The 22,052-nt window shown below is 32.2% G+C and overlaps 1 protein-coding gene across 3 annotated transcripts in view; it reads left to right on the forward strand.

Annotated features, from left to right (window-relative positions):
* Window positions 1-20,443, forward strand: part of LOC134725359 (activating transcription factor 7-interacting protein 1-like) — a 38,603-nt gene extending 18,160 nt beyond the window's left edge. For 2 of the 3 annotated variants that reach the window (XM_063589109.1, XM_063589110.1), the window contains 10 exons: window positions 6,665-7,262; window positions 8,026-9,545; window positions 10,786-10,998; window positions 11,510-11,563; window positions 12,127-12,156; window positions 15,014-15,250; window positions 16,624-17,406; window positions 18,122-18,284; window positions 18,856-18,974; window positions 19,354-20,443. In XM_063589109.1, coding sequence (XP_063445179.1) covers window positions 6,677-7,262; window positions 8,026-9,545; window positions 10,786-10,998; window positions 11,510-11,563; window positions 12,127-12,156; window positions 15,014-15,250; window positions 16,624-17,406; window positions 18,122-18,284; window positions 18,856-18,974; window positions 19,354-19,512 — 3,864 coding nt within the window. In that variant the 5' untranslated portion in view covers window positions 6,665-6,676 and the 3' untranslated portion in view covers window positions 19,513-20,443. The remainder of the gene's footprint in view (window positions 1-6,664; window positions 7,263-8,025; window positions 9,546-10,785; window positions 10,999-11,509; window positions 11,564-12,126; window positions 12,157-15,013; window positions 15,251-16,623; window positions 17,407-18,121; window positions 18,285-18,855; window positions 18,975-19,353) is intronic. The other variant, XM_063589111.1, reaches the window with a different exon arrangement.
* The last annotated feature ends 1,609 nt before the right edge of the window (window positions 20,444-22,052 follow it).

Raw genomic sequence — 22,052 nt, forward strand, 5'->3', positions numbered from 1 at the left:
CTTTTAGTCATGTTTTCAAATTGGTCTACATTAATGAATAAGGTCCAAAGGGTCCAAAATTAAACTTAGTTTGATTTTGACAAAAAATGAATCGGTTGGGTTCTTCGATATGTTGAAAATGTACTTAGATTCTTGATTATTGGCCCAGTTTTCAAGTTGGTCCAAATCTGGGTCCAAAATTAAACTTTGTTTGATTTCATCAAAAATTGAATAAATGGGGTTCGTTGATATGCCAAATCTAACTGTGTATGTAGATTCTTCATTTTTGGTCCCGTTTTCAAATTGGCCTACATTAAGGTCCAAAGGGTCCATAATTTAACTAAGTTTGATTTTAACAAAAATTAAATTCTTGGGCCTCTTTGATATGCTGAATCTAAACATGTACTTAGATTTTTGATTATGGGCCCAGTTTTCAAGTTGGTCCAAATCAGGATCTAAAATTATTATATTAAGTATTGTGCAATAGCAAGTCTTTTCAATTGCACAGTATTGTGCAATGGCAAGAAATATCTAATTTCACAATATTGTGAAATAGCAAATTTTTTAATTGGAGTTATCTTTCTTTGTCCAGAATAGTAAGCAAGAAATATCTTATTGAATGTATATTCACTTTTTACTACCAACTGATAAATTTAAATGATCTTTACCATTCAGTGATAACAAGCAGTTTTTTTTACATCTTAATATTTTATGATGTATTTAAATGAGTAGTTATTGTTGCAAACTCCATTAGAATATTTTAATTGAGATGAGTTTTGGAATAAGGGAAAGGGGGATGTGATTAAAAAATTGGGTTCAATTTTTCTCATTTGAAATTTCATGAATAAAAAGAAAATTTCTTCAAACATTTTTTTGAGAGGATTAATATTCAACAGCATAGTGAATTGCTCTAAGAGAAAACAAAAAATTTTAAGTTCATTAGAACACATTCATTCTGTGTCAGAAACCTATGCTGTGTCAACTATTTAATCACAATCCAAATTTAGAGCTGAATCCAGCTTGAATGTTGTGTCCATACTTGCCCCATTCGTTCAGGGTTCAACCTCTGCGGTCGTATAAAGCTACGCCCTGCGGAACATCTGGTTATGTATTAAAGTTACAGGTTGAGTTTATAACACAAAAAAATCACAGTACTTGTAAAAGATGAAATATACGGGTCAAGTGAATTACCTATCTAATGAGTCACAAAAACAGAGAAGGGGTGTTCGAATAGTTATTTTTTTTACTGAGAGTACTTGACGACAGTCTTTCAAGTTGGATGATGAAAATGCATATCTCGAAAAATTATAATTTTTCGTGTATGATAACTAGGGTTTATAGTCCTCATATACTAAAAAAAAATCTAGTCTGCCCTTCCACGAAATATTTAATTTGAATTTTTTTTTAAATGTTTATGAATTTTCGAAAATTTCACCTGACAACCGATCAGACAATAGTTTTAAGTTGAATCAATGCAGACAAGATCATAAACTGATGCTTATTAGCTATTTGATACATTTGTCTTTTAAAATACAACTGAAATATAAGGATCGTAACGGTGCAATGTAGATAAATTTATTGGTTTCCAAGAGCATAATTGGTAGCGCCTCTTCCCTACAATGGCTTCCATTTCTACGAATGTGAAAATGAACTGGCGTAATGGGGAGATAATTTTGACGAAGTAGTATCCTGACTGTGATGCAGCGGACTAGACAGGACTGTGATTGTCACGATATGTACTTCTGATGCAAGTTATATTTCCTCGGTCGAGGGGCGTGCCCTTCGAGGGAAACATAACATGTTGAGGGTGAACAAATTGTCATGTTTGGTTCATTGCAAGGGTCTTGGAATGCTTCTATCATATCGAAATTATCAGTCCTATTTGATACTTGTGCCAGACTAGTCGCTTTTTAATGTTTATTTACTGATCAAAGAATTGAGAATGGAAACAGAGAATGTATCAAATAAACATCAACTCTGCCAAAGATCAGAAGCACAAGACCCCCAATGGGTCTTCAACGCAACGAGAAAACCCGCAAATGAAACTGACATTATTTAAAAATAATTGAAATGTTAGCGCATTTTACAATGTGGTTTTAAAGTGTATGAAATCAGGGATGCGCATTGCTACTTCTGATGCATAACAAACATAAACTGATTTTGCCTCCAGATAAGTGCGTCCGATGTACTACATTTATAAAGCTTTTTTTTTGAAAATGAAAACTTGGAATGTGTCAAATAGACAGCAACTCGCCAAAAACCAGAAGCCCAAGACCTATTTTATCTTCATTAAATAGTGTTCTTTGAAATGCTGAATCTACAAAATCATACTTCGAAACGTTCATGGTGATTTCAAAGTCGGGCTCCTCATTTCCATTTGTGGCAACTACAATATCTAAGACGAAGATGACATCAGAGCACCACTAATTCGAGAATAAAAGCTCAAGGCACACTGTTATTTTCAAACCTCAACATCTAAGGAGAGATCTTGAGTATTTCATGAAAAATATTAATACGGCATTTGTGTGGATTTGAATTGAGATGGAAGTGTTTATGTGGAGTAAAAAGACGTTTATCAATTATTAAACTACTTGAACTCTCAAATGTTGAAAATATTCCGAGAAACAGTAATTGTAAGTAAGTGTGTAGTCTGCAACAATGGTTTTAAAAAAATAAGAGATTAGCGACCTACATTTCCTACTTGAACGATTGTGATTCATAGATACATATGATGCAACCGTCAGCCTAAGAAAAAACAGTTATATATAAAAATATGGATTGGTGGACACTTGGATCAACAGAATAGGAGATTTAGTGTAGATTACAAAATGTAGGTCTAATGCAAAATGATTTCCAAATAACCATTACACAAATAGAAAAGTAATGATATGTCGGGAATGTATATTTAAAACAGCAAGTACATTTACTGATTTCTTAAAATCATCATCAGTATATGTACCATTTTAAAAAAATCAAGAACATGGAATCAATATTAAGATTTATTATGAGCCGAAACGTCTTTGAAACTGTTCAATGGTAGGAAAATAATGCATTACGTAATATGTTAATTAACATATATTAACTGCCATTATTTGTATTTGGGATTGAATCTCTATTTTCTTCTTGTAACTTGTGTTTTTCTATAGACCCGTTACACACTGCCTGATGAAAGTTTAATTTGTTTCTTATATCAGTAAAGCTATGATCAAAGCCAATATATTCTCACAACTGCAAAACGTTCCTTCATAAAACAAGATTGAAACACTGAATAAAAACTACCAATCAGAAATATAAAATAAAATATACATCACAACCTTTGTTTTATGTCCCCGCTGTAGGGGCATTACAATTTACCCATGTCCGTCTGAACGGCCGCACGTACCGCAATGGGCTTCCGTGATATCTCTAAAGTTAGTTTGCTGCAACCAAATTTTATGAAACATATACTTTAAACAAATCATGTACATGGCATACACATATGAATTTAATGATACAATAATACTAAGGGATTCGGATATAATAATCCGTCTCCCTATGAAACATATATACTAGTATACAAAAAGCTAATAACAAAACACAGATAAAGTTTGAATTTTGGTGGCGTTACTTTGGCCTTTCCAGAGTAGTGTCTGTAATCAACTGAAAAAATGCTGATTTTTGTATTCCGTTCTTTCATCATATACTAGTATTGCCCGCAACCAAATGATATGGGAAAAAAATACTTTTACTGATTTGGATGCTGTTTAAAAATGGACAACTTAAGTATGACCCAACCAGATGTTATTAAACCTGTACTCAATGCTTACTTCTACAAAAAACAAAACAAGTAAGAATTAGGGTAGCTTCAGTTTTACAGTTCTTCAGTTATGTTCCTTTACAATGTTCAATGCAAGAGGGGACATAATCTGTGTTCCATGATCACATTCCCCATTTATTTAGATATAATTACGGTCAAAGAAAGATAATCCAATTTAAATGTAATTTCTTAAAGTTTATTTCCTTCGCACAATACAAAATGAATAATAAAAGCAATCTTTATCCTGTCGGTGCGTAATGATTAATGCAGTACATTTAAGACATGCAAGGAACCAGTCATTAAACATAATTAAAACTACATCTCAGTGTGTGAGATATTCATGAAATATTTTCAACTGCATCATAAACAATCAATAGCATTGGAGATAAAAAGATAACGATAGAGATAGTCTATGGTGAGAGTTTTAGAATTTCAAGTGCATTGAAAGAAAACAAAATGACGAAAAGAATAGTTTGTTATATAAGGTGAACGTTCGTCTGTAATCCCCACTATAGACATGCTAACTGTGGGTCGCCAAAGGTTCTAAACAGATAAGGTAATAGGTAACAGGAGAATATACTATTGGTATCGGTATCGGTTTCGACCCGGAACTTGTTAATTATTGGCAATATTAATTATGTGGAAAACAAAAGGGTCTGGAGTGGTGTAATTTTTAAACTACACCATTGTCCTATATTAGCTATATATAGAGTTGAATTCTGTGATTTGTCGTTTTTACCCGATAACGGCTGACAAATTGGACCTTGTTATTTTAGTATTATAGATATAGATGTGGTCAGGGATTAATATAAGTGCAATAGATTTTTAAAACGCATCATCGATAATCACATTGGAAAAATTCAAAACACAACATATAAATAAATAGCATGTTTGAGGCAAAGATCGAACAAAGTGCAATCGAATTCGTATTGTTATTGACTTGAACAATCAGGCCTCTTTTTTTACCTGTGTTTGTCAGTACACACAACAGTACAATGATTTGAACATATCCAATATAATGTCAATTTTAAACAATTGATGAATGATAGTGCAATGGATATATGCATATGACCAAATTACGTAACTTTACTAAAAACAATACAATAAGTTTATTTGGCCAATGAAATACAATGTACTACTATTTTGGTTCACTTTGATTTAGCTCATCTTTCAGATTATTTCTGAATTTCAATTTGATTTATGATGTTCTATATATGCCTTATAATATTGTTTAGTCATTGTAAATCGATTAGACAATGAATCTAACAAGTATTGATACACATGCTTAATCAAATTATTTGTAAATTATGAGATTTAAAAATTCCTCAAATCTAAAAAAAACCATCAAAAGTAAATGTCACCTTTTTACTTGGACAACCAAACAAAAAGGAAGGGTATGCATGTTTTGTTCAACCTTACTGTACTCGGCCTATAAAACACCTTGTAGCGGCTTGCAACAGTATCATGTCTTCCCTTGAAATATTACCAAACATCGGCACATGATACTCTTACATAACCAGGAACACAAACAGTATAATAGTATAGATTTGTCGGTCCTAGCCACTGAAAATGAAAATAAATAGGAAATTAGCTAAGTTACCGTTCTATAGTTATGCCCCTTTACAAATGGAAAAATACTGATTTTTTAGGTTCAGTTCACTCACTTGAGTTTGCCTCAACCAAATAGTATTAGACTTATCCACATTGCTAATTACCACAATGAACAGATCAAGTTTAAATTTCGGTGGCCACGGTCACTTCAACCGTTCTAAGATCTTCTAACGAATTATAGATCATTGTACCCCTTTACAATTGGAAAAAAAAATGATGAATTTTTGTTTCTGTTCTCGTACTTAAGTTTGCCTCAACCACATGATATAAAGTTTAAACACAATGCTTACTACCACAAAACACAGATCGAGTTTGAATTTCGGTGGCAAATTGTATGCTTGCAGGGGCATCACCTGTGTCCATGGGGACACATTTCTCATTTATCTATATAATATCATCTCGACAAACCACGAAATCAGTGAAGCATCCATCTTTATAGTGATTATCCTTATTAATGGGATGTTTTGTATCGCCTCAGCCCTGCGTTGAAAATTTCGAATGCATAGGGATTCCAATCACCAACGACGGCGCAAACAATTGATTTAAAGCTAAATATTTCTGTAGACAGTACTTGATGCTTCATACCTTGTTTGCTCTACCAGATATATTAAAATTTCCATTGTCCTCGATGGAATTTTTCTTGGTTCTCTCAAATATTTTATTCTTCCCTCGCCGGGATTCGAACCCATGCTCCTGAGATATCGTGACACCAAATCGCCTGCACCGTAACCGGCGCGCTAGATCTCACGACCACCTGGTTTTATGAAGCTTTTGGTGGCCGGGTGTTACCTTTCCTCGTCATTTATAAGGCATGAAGATGTTAATTTTTTGCAGATCAGATATATATACATATAGCTTTTTGGGGGGCTCGCTGAATTCGCCACTGAAATTTACATTAGACACAGTACATAATACATCACAAGAATAATATAAAGTTTAAAACGTTATATACATTTCATTTAGTTGCCGAGTCCACTCTCCTCAGTGCCCATGATTTTTTGTTAGATTTGAACGGCATGCTGCATAACTGACTGACGTGATAACAATGCATCAAAGTTATATAACTTATATATCTTATTACTGCTGGTTGAGTTTTGATTCATTGTGTTTATGGTCAGACTTGTTGTGGTTGGCAATTATGTCAATGTTCATAGTGGACGAATCGTCCAATCAGGATTTATTTTATGTGCACGTGATAATGCTCATTCAAGCTTAACGCGTATTTTACCGGAACGGCCGAGAAGAACGTGCCAATAAGCATTTCTTTTATATTTACAGGATGTCTAGTTAATGGCCATGCCAGCGTCGGATTCTACATGTGATTCAACTTCACAACCAAAAGATTGTATGCAGGCATTAGACGAAGCTGATCCAAACAACGAGTTTAATAGGAACTTTAATCAGAGTTTACTTGGGTTAAAGGCACTCAACAGTCAGACAGGGCACGACTTAGACTTTAGTGAATATCTAAGTCTAAAGATGGAAAAGAAAGATGATGATTTGGTCATACTAGACGACACACCAACTATTCTTCAGAAAAATGGAAACGACCTTGATCTACTCTCAATGCCGAAAAAATTCACAATTAACGATAGTATCAGGAATTCATTCAAGGATATCATGACAAATGTCAAAAACGTTAAATTGAAACCCCAAGATAATTCAAACGATGCAAACAGTCTGGGAAATCTCCTAGCTCAAACAAAATCTATAGGATTGGAATCCAGAAATAAGTGTAATATTATCAAGAACAGTAATTCACAAAATGGTATGACAGAGAAGCATTTAGGAAACAATTTATTTGAAAATTTAAAAGATATTCAGGGTACACCAGAAAACTTAGACAAAGTTCAAAATAATTCAAGCTTAAAAACAGGTATGTATAGTCTGACAAAACTGTTGTATTTAACATATTGATAGAATTTTAAACCTTCATTTGTCATAATAAACATCAATAAAATAAAAAAAGTTCAGACATTTTTATAACTGTTACACATTTAGAATGGTGGGTGTATAAAGCTACAATGTAAATATACATGTTTGATTTAGCAAAAACTTGCAAATACAACATTGTTAAAAAATGTAATTCCTTATAAAACTTGGCATAATACTTCAAGATTTAATATAATATGAACACACATATTAAATTTTAATCTTTATAAATGATGCAATGAACTTATTGAATGGTATTAAACATTAAGTGTTAATGATGTATTTAGACTTTTATTTTGAATCAGTGTTAATGATGTAATGTGACTTGAGTTTTGAATCAGAGTTAATGATGTAATATGACTTGAGTTTTGAATCAGTGTTAAAGATGCAATGAGACATTGAATTTGAATCAGTGTTAATGATGCAATTAGACAAATATAAAGATGGAAAATTGTTAACAGTGATTTTTTTTTTAAAGATTATCAACCCAATTTCAATAATTGTTCAGAAAACTATAAATCGTATATATAATAAGATTATCTACATGTATGTGTTTGTAAAAAATCTAGTGTTTTGAAAACGGTTTAAACCCCCTCCCCCCTAAAAAAAAGAAATTTATTTGTAAATTAGATAAAAAGATATTGTTATGTTGTTCAAAATATTCTTTAGAATAATATAACTTTAAACTTATTTTAAATGCTATACAGCGGATACAAACTCAAATCCAGATGTTATAGAACTTGACGACTCCATTGAAGATGAACTTCTAAAGTGTAATGGAGAATCGCAGTCACAAACCAAAAATTCTGAAGATGAGTTGGATAAGAAAGAGGAAGATAAACTTCTACAGATGGAAGCTGATATGGACTTAGATAGTAAGGGCAACACTGATGATCTCAAAGATGAAAATAAACTTTTAGAGTTAGACAATGAGAATTCTAACCATAGTGTGACTAGTGTGAAAAGTAATCACAGTATAACTAGTGTAAAAAGTAATCAAAGTGTGAAAAGTAATCACAGTATAAAAAGTAATCATAGTATGAAAAGTAATCATAGTGTGAAATCAGAAGCAAGTGTTAAGTCAATAGATAGTGATAAATCTGTAAAAAGTATTCATAGTGTGAAGTCTGAAAAAAGCAATCATAGTGTGAAGTCTGAAAAAAGTAATCATAGTGTGAAGTCTGTAAATAGTGATAAGTATGAGAAAAGTAATCATAGCATCATTTCAGAAACTAGTGTCCATAGCATAAGTTCAGTTCATAATAAAAAACAAGATGATATTTCAACTCAAAGTGATTCAAGTAATCATAGTCTTAACTCAGACATTAGTGAACCATCTAATACTAATCATAGTCTTAACTCAGAAATTAGTGTTAAATCTAATAGCAGTACAAAATCTGACATTAGCATTCATAATGGAAAGCCAAAATTTAATAATTCTAGTTCAAAATCAGACATTCACAATGAATGTAGTAGTCATAGCATTAAATCGGACTCAAATGACCAATCAACTTGTAAAGTTGGGGAACCTGAGTCAAAATGTGATAAATTTACAAAAGTTGACAATGATCTTACAAATGATGATGTCACAAAGTCTGTTAGTAGTGAAAAAGACACTGATAGTCAAGATGACACAAAAGAAATGGATATTTTGGAGGATCCTTCAGAAGATAGTCAGGATGCCAAGTCCATGGCAAGCTCCATATCTGATGATAAAGAGGAGAAGATGGATATTGATTCTGATGAAGAGAAAGATGATGCTAAATCTTCAGCAAAAAATTCATCTGATTCCAAAGATACAAGTGATAATGAACAATGCTCAATCAAATCAGAAAGCTGTGATTCAGACTTAAAATCAAATAATAAAGGGTCGGAAAAGTGCAAAATTGAAGAAAATGAAAATGACACTAAAAGCGATGGATCTGATAGAAAGAGACCTGCAGAGTCAGAAGACTCGGGGTCGCCAGAACCAAAAAAATCTCGTTTAGATGAAGTGATAGGTAAGCTAGGAACACAAATAGGTATTCCATTAGATAAAGTGAAAGCCATGGAGGAATTATCAGACACTGATGCAAGTCACCTTGACAGTGAAGTAACAGAGTCAAAGTCAGAGGAAACTGAAACTTCATCAGATACAGATGTAGATGAGGAAGATGATGATGATGATGTTGCTGAAATGAAAACACCTGTGAAATCTCCAAAGAAAAGCAGGAGAGTTTCTCGAAAGGTAATTGATATTACAAAAACTTCTCATCAATTTTATTTTAGATATTAATTATTTTTTATTTAAGGGGGTCTCCTAGGTATAAATAATTTTTTTTCCAATATAGGATTTTGCTATAATTTTTTATAAATGAACTTTATCATATACTTAAAAGAAAAATGAAATAAAATAATGGGGTCACCGTTCATTTTATATGCTCACAATCTGCCTCTGGAGGAAGCATACATTTTTGTTAATGTCCTTTTTTTCTGTTGAGCTAATAGGAGAAATAGAGGTAATATCGAAATAAAACAATAACCTAATTACAGAAATCGTTTTAATTTTACAATTATTAAGTTAATGTACAGCTTAATCGAAAACAATGATAAAAAGTAGAGTTAAAAAAGACATTTCAAATTTAATGCAAAAAAATGTCATTTTGGCTTCAAAGGGAGATCATTTGGAGCTTTTTCAATGATATAAACATTTTGAAAGTGTCTGGAGCCAAACCGAATCGATTTTTTGGGTTGATTTTTGTCGAGCTTTCGACTTTAGTCGAAAAAGCGAGACTAAGCGATCCTACATTCCGTTGGCGGCGGCGTCAACAAATATTCACTCTGTGGTTAAAGTTTTTGAAATTTTAATAACTTTCTTAAACTATACTGGATGTCTACCAAACTTTGACAGAAGCTTGTTTATGATCATAAGTTAGTATCCAGAAGTAAATTTTGTAAAAATTTAATTCCATTTTTTCCGTATTTTACTATAAATGGACTTAGTTTTTTCTGCGGGGAAACAAAACATTCACTCTGTGGTTAAAGTTTTTAGAATTTTAATAACTTTCTTAAACTATCCTGGGTTTGTACCAAACTTGGACAGAAGCTTGTTTATGATCATAAGATAGTATCCAGAAGTAAATTTTGTAAATAAATAAATCCATTTTTTCCATATTTTACTTTTAAATGGACTTAAGATTTTCTTACAATCATAAAATAGTAACAAGAGGAATATTTGTATTGATTTTTTTCCTCATTGTTGTTGAGCCTGCGATTTACAGCAAAAATAGGCGAGACACTGGGTTCCGCGGAACCCTTACAAATTTTTGTACCATATCATATAGTAATAACTAATAGTGTAAAAAATAAAATTTGTAATGAAAAAAAAGGTTTGATTTTTTGCTGAAATTTTTGTACCCACGAGCCACCTTAAGTTTTTTATGAATTATTTGACATGAGCATGTAACTGAAGCAAAACTGTGTTATAGGAACTATCAATGCTAGTGAAGGCCAAGGTCATGTTGTATTTGAGAACATACAGAGATGAAACTATCAAAGATCTCCACAGAAAGATTGATGACCTTCAAGGCAGCAATGAAATGTGGAAAAACAAAGCTAGAGATCTGGAAAGGAAAATGTTAGAACTAACTGTGCTACAACAAAAACATGAGAAACGGAAAGCAAAAACTGCAGCACTCAGGGTAAGTGTTTTTGGTTTGTATTAACACTTTTCATCTATTATGGTGAATCTGACCATGACCTCAATATTAGGGTTCATTGATTCAGCTTTTGTGATTAAGGCTGTTTCTCAGATTTTATAAGGTCATCTATTTTTAATGTGCTGAATGATTGTGAGAAGTCCATGTCTATCTGGCGTTGTTCATTTGACCTTGACCTTATTTTATTGTGAAGTGTGAAGTTTTGGTGGTTGGGTCTGTTTCTTGTGCAGTTCAGCTATAATGGTGTATGAAATGATTGTATAGTGTATATCTCTGTCTGTCACGGTTTATCAGTATATGTCCTCGACCTAATTTACATGGATCATCCATAGTGTTAAAAATTATATGAAACTTGTATTAAAACTTATCTTGAGAACTTTCAGCCATTGTTGTAGCAATATTATGTAGAACTAAGGAAAAAGTGGTACACAATTTTCTTCCAAATCTACAATGAGTTTTTGGCATGTAAAAAATATGTAAATTTCACTTTTAGCAAATAAGCACAAAATCCATTGGTGTACAGGTTGATGAAAACAAAGTGGAAAAGGTATGTTTATTTTTGTTTTATTTTTCACGCTTATATATTTTGCTAATTTATATCCATTGCTTTGTTACGTAAATGTATTTGTAATATAGAGCTTTATAAATTTAACTGTTACATGTATTAAGGGTTTCTAAAATTTTGTTGGGGTTATTGCTATATGTATAACATGAGTCCAATTATTAATATGGGTACTGGTATAATTTATAAGAGGAAAAGTCTAGATGGCTAATGTTGTTGTAAAGAATAATGTCAAATCTGTTGTAAAGTCCTTCATTAAAAGCAGTGTTATTCCTGTAAATTCCAATTGGGTGTTTGAAGCCCCTTTATAAGAAAGAATATTCAGGGTGCGGAGGCAATGTTTTAAATGAACATTTTCAGAATTGCTCCTTGTAACTTTTATCCCAGAAAAAAACTTAATTCTTGTAATCTCATTTATAGTTAATTTGTCAATACAAATATAAAAATGTGGGAAATTCAAAAATCAAGATTTTCAATGGGAATAAATTAGTTTTAATACCCATTCTATAGAAAAAAATATTATTGATGAGAACTTATTTGATTTCCAGCAACCAATAGCTTCTCCTACACACACCGTGGTAAGCTTGCATCAATAAGTTCTGATTGTTGGATGGTTTTATATTTATTCTGTGGTAAAATACCTGGATTACAACAACAAAAATATCAAAAAAACAATGAGGTCTTTCCTAATGTAGTGGAAAGACCTTAAAAATGTACAGACCATTAGTCATAATGTATGATAAAGTGGAGATTTTCTACTGTACACATTCTAACATAATGTTCAAATCTAGAGAAAAAAAACCACATATGTGTATAAAGGTAAAGATTAAGAAATCTGTTTTCATAGTGTGGCTTCAAATATAAACTTCTATATTTGTGAGAAAAAAAAAAGATATAGAAATCGTCTGTACACAACATTGAACATAGAAGTATGTAATCCAGATAGTTTACTTTTTGGTCATTTGAATGGTATTCAAGAATAGTCACATATATAGTTACTGTAAACTCAGAAATGTATCTTTTAATATTGCCATTGTTAAACAATGGAATTGGATATAAATTTGATATAAGTTATTACAATTTTTGAGATTGAGGCATAGGAAAAATTTAAAAAGATTTTGCAAAACCTATTCTTTTGCTTTATTTTAAAAAATAAAAATTTGGCAAAAGTTTCTGATTTTACAGTAGGTTGAGTTTCAGATTATCCAGTTTAAAGTCATACATGTCTATTTGTGTAAAAAATTAGAAAATCGTGCACAGAGAACCAAGTTTATGATATATACATGCATTGGTTCAAGAATTGGATATATATTATTTTTCACCACTCACTGGTTTCATATGACTTTCATTCATTAGAAAATAATCAGCCAAAATGGAAATTTGATTGTTTTTCTCACTGCTGCAGAGTACAGACAATGTTTTGTTGCTTTTTCTTCCTTCATCAATTCTAGAAGAAATTTTGGGAATCAGACTTTGCTTCAGCAGTAATAATACGTCTGACTTGGAACGTTAAAATTTTGTTTCTTTTCGAAAAGAAAATTCTGACCCAGAGTGACAAAAACAGATTTGATTAAAATTTTGGCCTATAACATATAAGTCTCAATATTATAATCTGATATATCCATAAAATAAAGCGTTGAACATACCGATTATACCATTAGCAGCTATAATTATAGCCATACTATGGAAGAAATTATTATATGTATAAAGCATATATCACTTGTTAACTCTCCTTACAAATGATTTTAGACATGTAGATAGTGTGTTTAATTTCCTATTCTGACTTCATATTACACATGTTACATGTGTGTGGACATTTTAGTCATAACATGCATGTTAAAGTATTGACACAATCTCAAAATGAAGCCATTATTAGAGCAATTTTGTTTTAAATGTAAGAAGTTTGAGGTTACAAGAGCGCAATTATTTGTTTACGTTTTACCGGCAAGTTTTTTACCCCAAGATGGTACTCAGAATAGAATCCTATACGGTTTCTGATTGGTTGATACAGGATTGGAATTACATTTAATCGAAAGCTTATTCAATTCGGTTTGAAAATTGCTGAAAATCATATTCACATTTTACGAAGTATAGAAAATATCTTCAATTTCTGCACGTCGGAGCCATTAAAAATATGCCTTTTTCATTAAGCGAAAAAAGTAGACAATTTTTTTTTAACTGCATTTTAGGTCAATTTGAGCCGCATGACCCTATATTTTTTTTTGGTTGTAATGCAAAACTGGCATTTCTAGTAACAGGAACTGCCACCCGTTTTTCCCTAGTTTGTGTAGTCTTCGAGAAAAAAAATACGGAACACTAGTGGTATCCTATGGAAAATGCATTACGAATAATTGCGCTCTTGTAACCTTGAGTCTTGTAGGATAAAAATCATAATATTATGTACTTATCTGACAAACCAATGACATATGAACATGTGATAGATTTAAAATCGCTTTGTTTAATATTGTGTTAGAAGTGAAAATAGGTATCACATTCAAATTTATCGTCAAATATTAACAGAAAAAATGTTCAGGATCTCATTTTTAGGCATTTATGATAAATTCTTTTAGAGGTAAAACTCTGCAGAATTCATTTCTATAAAATTTGGTGGGATTGTGCACCGGAAAAAGTTACTTTTGAATTAAGTCCAAAAAACATAGAATACTGAAAAGTATGAGAAATTTTGAGGTGTCCTTGAGTTTTACAGTTTTAATGCATGTACCAAACAAAACTAACATTATATATTATCTAACAGGTTGTTAACTTTATCTTTAAAACAATATTTAACCTTTTTAAATTATTCTTTCTGAAATTGGCTGATCAGGTATATTTTTCAAACAGAATTGTAGCTCACATATAGTGTAGCATGAAAAAAAATTGTTAACCTTATTTCATTCTTTTGTGTAAATTCATACATATTATATTAAGGCATTATTCCAAAATTTATAGGATCTAGATGTTGATCAAGCAACTTTCACTGAAAAATATTTAAACCGGTTGAAAAATTCTACCAGTCTTTACTCTAGTGGCATATATATAGTAATGATCCCTTGTGGAAAAATACAGTTGTTAATCAAACTGTTTTCAATAATGACCTATATTGTTACTAAAAAAGTAGATAGGTGTAGTCATAATGATGATCCCTACCTTAAATCATGGCTGTCAATATTACTTTATAAATAGAATTGAAAACTTAATAAGAAAATTTTCATTAAAAATAGAAGGGCTAATTGTTACCACACCTGAGGTTGATTAAAGGCTTAGAACTTGGGTATACTACACACTTTAAAAGTAAATTCATAATGTATGCATTGTAGGTATCTGCACTCTTCATTTGTTAATATTAAAGATTTTCAGTGTTTAATTAATTTCATGTCAATTATGCTTAGTAGCAATATTCAACCAGACAGAATATTATTAAAGTTTATCTTACAGATTAAAGGAATTGCTCAGCAGCAGAGTCAAAATCAGACAACACCAAATAAAAGTGGGACCAAAACACCACCAAGATCAAGTGCTCCAGTCGTCTGCCAGTCTCCACAAGGAACACAAGTGCCTGTCGTGATCCAGTCACCTCCAGCTGTGACAAGACAGTTAATACCAATCACCTCCAACCTTACAAGACCAACTTATAGTGTCACAACACAGTCACAAATAAAACAAGCTTTAAGTGTAAGTAACCAATCACCTCCAACCTTACAAGACCAACTTATAGTGTCACAACACAGTCACAAATAAAACAAGCTTTAAGTGTAAGTAGCCAATCACCCACAACCTTACAAGACTAACTTATAGTGTCACAACACAGTCACAAATAAAACAAGCTTTAAGTGTAAGTAACCAATCACCACCAACCTTACAAGACCAACTTATAATGTCACAACACAGTCACAAATAAAACAAGCTTTAAGTGTAAGTAGCCAATCACCTCCAACCTTACAAGACTAACTTATAGTGTCACAACACAGTCACAAATAAAACAAGCTTTAAGTGTAAGTAACCAATCACCACCAACCTTACAAGACCAACTTATAATGTCACAACACAGTCACAAATAAAACAAGCTTTAAGTGTAAGTAGCCAATCACCTCCAACCTTACAAGACCAACTTATAGTGTCACAACACAGTCACAAATAAAACAAGCTTTAAGTGTAAGTAGCCAATCACATCCAACCTTACAAGACCAACTTATAATGTCACAACTCAGTCACAAATAAAACAAGCTTTAAGTGTAAGTAGCCAATCACCTCCAACCTTACAAGACCAACTTATAGTGTCACAACACAGTCACAAATAAAACAAGCTTTAAGTGTAAGTAGCCAATCACCTCCAACCTTACTGTTACAAGACCAACTTATAGTGTCACAACACAGTCACAAATAAAACAAGCTTTAAGTGTAAGTAGCCAATCACCTCCAACCTTACAAGACCAACTTATAGTGTCACAACACAGTCACAAATAAAACAAGCTTTAAGTGTAAGTAGCCAATCACCTCCAACCTTACAAGACCAACTTATAGTGTCACAACACAGTCACAGATAAAACAAGCTTTAAGTGTAAGTAGCCAATCACCTCCAACCTTACAAGACCAACTTATAGTGTCACAACACAGTCACAAATAAAACAAGCTTTAAGTGTAAGTAGCCAATCACCTCCAACCTTACAAGACCAACTTATAGTGTCACAACACAGTCACAAATAAAACAAGCTTGTTTTCATAGTTATTTCATAATTTAAACATGAAAAACATCATTGGTCATAAATGTTATCTGCAAGGACAGAATTAAAAAGGGGAAAACATAAGGGTACCACTAGGGTTAGTAGGGTACCCTGCTTAAGTTGCATGGTACCATTGAAAAATGCCTCTTGTCTCTCTAAAAGTAAGGTTTTTGAAGGTTACTGATAATTTTATGTGAGACATCAATCAAAAGGTTGTTTCCAAATCCCCAAAGTCGCAGGTAGTTAATGATAATGTTTTATCCACATTATGGGTTGAAAGACTTGTAAAAATGTATATTAAGACTTCTCCAATTAATATTACAGTTACCTCCACAGAAGACACAGATTTTATTGTCACCTACACAAAAACCTCCGGAACCTCCAATTGGGCAATATCCTTGTAATAAAACTGTCAAAAGTTTACTGGATACATCTAGACAACAACAACAGATAATAGTGTCAAACAGTACAAAGGCTATGTTGTTTCCAACTTCTAATAATCCTAAAGTTGGACAGGTTCCACAACAGTTTATAATGGTCACATCTACTCCGTCCATGCCAACAAAAACAAATATGGTCACAGCCATTTCTAATGCTGCAAGGCCTTCAGCAAAGATTATTGATCTGACAGATGAAGAAGAAAAACAGATTGTGTCACATGTTGCCAGAACTCCTTCCATTCCTTCTGTTGTATCAAGTATTCAGTCTCAGGGAAATGTTCGTAACTTAACTCCTCAACAGGCAATGTTACCTCAACAGAATATCATATTTAATGGCCCAGCAGGAACTCGATTCGTTAGCCCTAATCAGCAGCCTTTACAGTTGGTATTTAATTCTGGTGCCCAGCAAATACGACCAGGAAGTCTGCTTACTGTTGTAACGACACCAACATCAGCAGGTGTTCGTCCTCCAGTGATATCCCAACAACCAAATGTTGGACCTCCGCAACTAAGAGCAGCACAACTGGTACCCCTGGCTTCACTTCCAAGAGGTACCTTACCAGGTACTACAATGGTAACTGGTGCCCAACAATATAATATGATGAGAACAGTAAGACCTCCACCACCATTACAATCAGCACCAAGTAACCAGAATCAGAACCAACAGGTAACTAAACTGTAGAAACTTCTTTAACAGATTTGTTAAGCAGCATTCCTTTAATGTAAATTACAATAAACAGCTTTCTTGGAATTTGAATAAAGGATTTATATAAAAAAAAAAAACGTATTACATGAATATGATATAAACAAATTTTATATATATATAGTCTTAGAAAGCTAATTTTACCAATTTCCTAGGTAATGCCAATAGTGGAAGCCATATTTCGATTACCAAAATGTCAATATCAGATACAAATACAAAATATTTAACTGCTGTTATGACAAATCTTTGATGAAATTTACATTTTGTATTAATTTACAGAACCCATTGTATATTAAGTTTCCAATAATATCCAGTCCAAAATTGAAATAAAAGAAAATTTCTGTATAAAACAAACCAAATGATAATAAAGAATTAGAGGTCAAACTAGTGACTATACAAATCCTTGGTCAAACCAGCACACTATACAAATCCTTGGTATACACTTATATTATATTGATAGTATTTAGATATTTCTTTGAATTATAAAGCCCCCAAACTTTCCATGTCTTTTCTATCATATATAAATTATTATATATTCATTTCTTTTCAAGTCTAATTTTGCTAAAAAATGAATTGTTTATTGTATACTTGACCACTTTTGAGATAAATCAGTGTTTATACTAAATGTTGCTTGTATAAAAGTTGATGTTACTTTAAGACTTGTCTTAATCTGTTTCAGAAGCAACAGCTACCTCAACTGTCATCACAGTTAGTCCACCCACCACCAACTCAGAAACAAAGCCATCCTGCTCCTTTACCTGTACAAGATCCACCACCCATCAAACCAGGAGAAAAACCATTAGCTCCTAAACCTACACTTAAAATTTCTAGGGTTAGTCAAGGTAGGTATCTATTCAGTTTTAATTTTACTTCTGTTCCAAAGGAAGGTGTGAAATTGTTTTTAGCTGTCTGTTCCCTAAGACATGTTATACGATAACAAGCTACATGGTGTTCCATTGTATTGGCATCTTTATAGGTCCAATTTCATGACAATAAATATGCTTCATGGACTAGGAAGTACTTACTCAGTTTAATAACAGCATGTGTTTTCCTAATATCATACTTGCACTAGAACATTGGTATTTGACATTCTCTTGTATTAGGATTTGTTCATTAATTTCTAAAAGAATATAATACAAGGTCATTGTAGTCTTCCTGAAGGGACTTTTTCTGAGTACATCTTTATATAAAAAGAAACACATGTTATACAATGATAGTAGGTTTGGTTTTATTTTGCCTTTGTTTAGTCATATGGCAGTTTATTTTTTTATTTTTTAGCTCCCTTAAGATAGTCAGAAACTCATTTTTTCTTTACTGTCATTCCATATTTAGGCCCAACCTGTGTTAAGGTAGTTTAACATGAGTTTTTCACATCATTTACAACTTTTCATCAGTATATTATGTTTCTTGTAGGCATTGTTTTATCATGGAATATGACCTATATTGCTAAAAATCATGCAGAAATTCAGTCATATCAACTATTTGCTTATCAAGAAACTGCAGCACCTTCTACTCCTAGTCTGTGGAAAAAGGTAAGTTCATTTGATGCAAGCCTGTTTAGGTAAGTTCATGATGCATCATCAGGGGCGGATCCAGCCATTTTAAAAAGGGGTGTTTCCAACTATATGCTCCCATTCAAATGCATTGATCGTCCAAAAAAAGGGGGGTTCCAACTCCCCCCCCCCCCCCCCTGGATCCGCCACTGATCATCATCATTAACAATATACTGAAGGAATAAACATTTTAAACAACAGCAGGTGAATGTATATACATGTAAAAATAATATCCTATCCAACAACTGTTCAAAGTTTTATATGTGCTAGCCGAAAGCTTAGCCATATAAATATTTTATTTGAGATAACATGGATATCTGGCTGATTGATTGATCTGACCTTTGTAATGTGATTACAGGTAGGAGATGTCAAAGCTTTACCTTTACCTATGGCTTGTACACTGACACAGTTCCAAGAAGGAAATCGTTACCATTTTGCTGTAAGGCCAGTTGATATTCATGGGCGACCTGGACCCTTCAGTGAACCAAGCTCTATACATCTGATGCCAATGAAGTAAAAGGGCAGAGATTCTTAGTCTCAATTTACTCCTAAATCTATTGAGACAATATAGGAATCAGGTTCAGTGTATAAAGAGTTCCACCAGGAATTCTATTGGACAATAAATATGAGAGAGTAAATAAGTTGTTCTGTGAGGAAATTTTCTATTTCTCTCGTCTTGTGAATGTATTGCATTCTAATCAGGGGTGCTAATGGCCAGAAATGATCTTAATGTTTTATTTGTGTATTTTATTTTTGTATGTTATAATTTTATTATGGAGGTAAATGTGATATTTTTTTATCATAAATAGTCCTGTCAAATTGTATGAAGTAAATACTATCAAGTACTTGCAGTGCTATTAAAGAGATGTTTATAAAGTAATAGTATTTGAAAAATAAAATTAAAAGGTAATAATTTCCTATAGACAACAATATTTGTTGTAAACTAACTTCTACTATTACATTTCAAAATACTTAGTACATTGTTTTGTACCGGTAATGTTGATCAGATGGACCTACATGAACTTCAAATAACATAGCCCTACATGTACTATTAATCTGATGTTTTTAACTTATTAGGTTAGTATACAATTTTGTATGCATGAAAATGGTGAAAATAAATTTTATTAAAATAAAAATACAACAAATACTTGTCCTAAATATATTCAAACTCTTCTTATTTTTTCAAGGGAAATGTCGATCTTTTGTCCTAATGCTATTAAATTCAGAATACCATTATGTGTATATGTGTTTTGTAGACATGCATTTAGAATGAAAATTTTTAAACTTTGAAGGAGTGATTGTGTTTTATGTTCTCTACAGTTGTGTCAGTATAAAGAATTGTTGTTTACAATTGGTCGATTTTAATGATTTTATTGTACATAGAAATTAGCATATATTTATGTCCAGTATTTAGATGTTAATTTACAAATAAATTTCTAAATACTTTAGTTCTGTCTCTTTTTAACAAGACCACAAAGTCATAAAACTTTGCTCAGTGCTCGGAGCACAAAACTCATGCGCGAAACATGAAATCCAGCATTTTGATTGGTTGATTCTTGAGTCCTGAGTACAAAAATCATGCTCGAAAGTTTTATGACCGCAAGGCCAGAAACAATTTGTTGCTGTCTAGTTTTTCAACAACGAAGTAAGTATTTGTTAAATTTAAAGTTTTGCTTTAAATCACATCAACATGTGAACCAAAATGGATAAACAAATCAAATTTTATGTGGAAATTCTTACCATGCAACATTGATACAATTGACTTGAAGAATGTTGCTGCACCATACTTTTGTTCTTTTAAAAAAAAAGATAGGAACATAGTGCATCATAAGTCTACTCTTGTTTATAAAGGATTTGATCAGCACACATGTCCTCTAACAGTATTTTTAAAAAAGTATCACACATTCCCAATAATAATGAAAAGCACCAAACATGCACTCTTAGTAATAAATTGCACCATCCATTGTGTCCTATGTAAATAAAAAATGTGCCACATATTTCGTATGCAAACAAACAGAGTGCAACAATTGTCCCCTGTTAATAAAAAATGCATCATATATGTTCCCTGTTGATCAAAAGTGCATCTCATATGTCTTATGTAAATATAAAGTGTGCCACATACTCCCCTGTTAATATTTATTTCAATCCATATGTCCGGTTCATGCCATATTTCGTATGTAAATGAAAAGTGTGTCAAATACTCCCCTGTAAATAAATGTTTCATCCCATATGTGAAGAGTCCTATGTCCTCTGTTAATTAAAAATGTGCCACATACTCCCCTGGTAATAAACATTATCATTTCATTCCAAATGTCCACTACTGATAAAGTCCTATGTAAATTAAAAATGTGCCACATACTCCCCTGTTAATAAACATTTCATCCCATATGTCCTTTGTTTATAAAATCATATGTTGATTAAACATGTGCCACATTCTCCCCTGTTAATAAACAATCATTGAATTCCAAATGTCCTCTATTTGATAAAGTCCTATGTAAACTAAAAATGTGCCACATACTACCCTGTTAATAAACATAATCATTTCATTCCAAATGTCCTCTATTCATAAAATCTTATGTAAATTCAAAATGTGCCACATTCTTCCCTATTAATAAACATGTCATCCCATATGTCTTCTGTAGATAAAAAAAAAGTCAATATAAAATGTGCCACACATGCCAGTCCTCTGTTGATAGAAAGAAAAAACAATCTTGCAAAGCTCATTTGTTGATAGAAAGAAAAAACAATCTTACAAAGCTCATTTTCTGTTCATGAGGAATGGAAACTTCTGCATTGAAAAAATAATAGCTTTGAAATATCACACACAAGTATGCACAATGTACAAGGTTTTCTGAATCGTGTATTGCTACGTACTATGTTTATCAGTTATTGCAAAAAACGGTGTGTGTTGACATAATTAGCATTAACCTACTGAAGAAGGTTTGTCAGGAACAAAAGAAAGTTTTGCTATATACGGAATGTGAGTTCTGTTCCATACAGTTGTTTCCTGGAAAAGAAGTTCCAGTGCTAACACAGACATATCTTCGGTAAGTGAGT

The sequence above is a fragment of the Mytilus trossulus genome, chromosome 7 (assembly GCF_036588685.1).
Source record: "Mytilus trossulus isolate FHL-02 chromosome 7, PNRI_Mtr1.1.1.hap1, whole genome shotgun sequence".
In the NCBI taxonomy this organism is placed as follows: Eukaryota; Metazoa; Mollusca; class Bivalvia; order Mytilida; family Mytilidae; genus Mytilus; species Mytilus trossulus.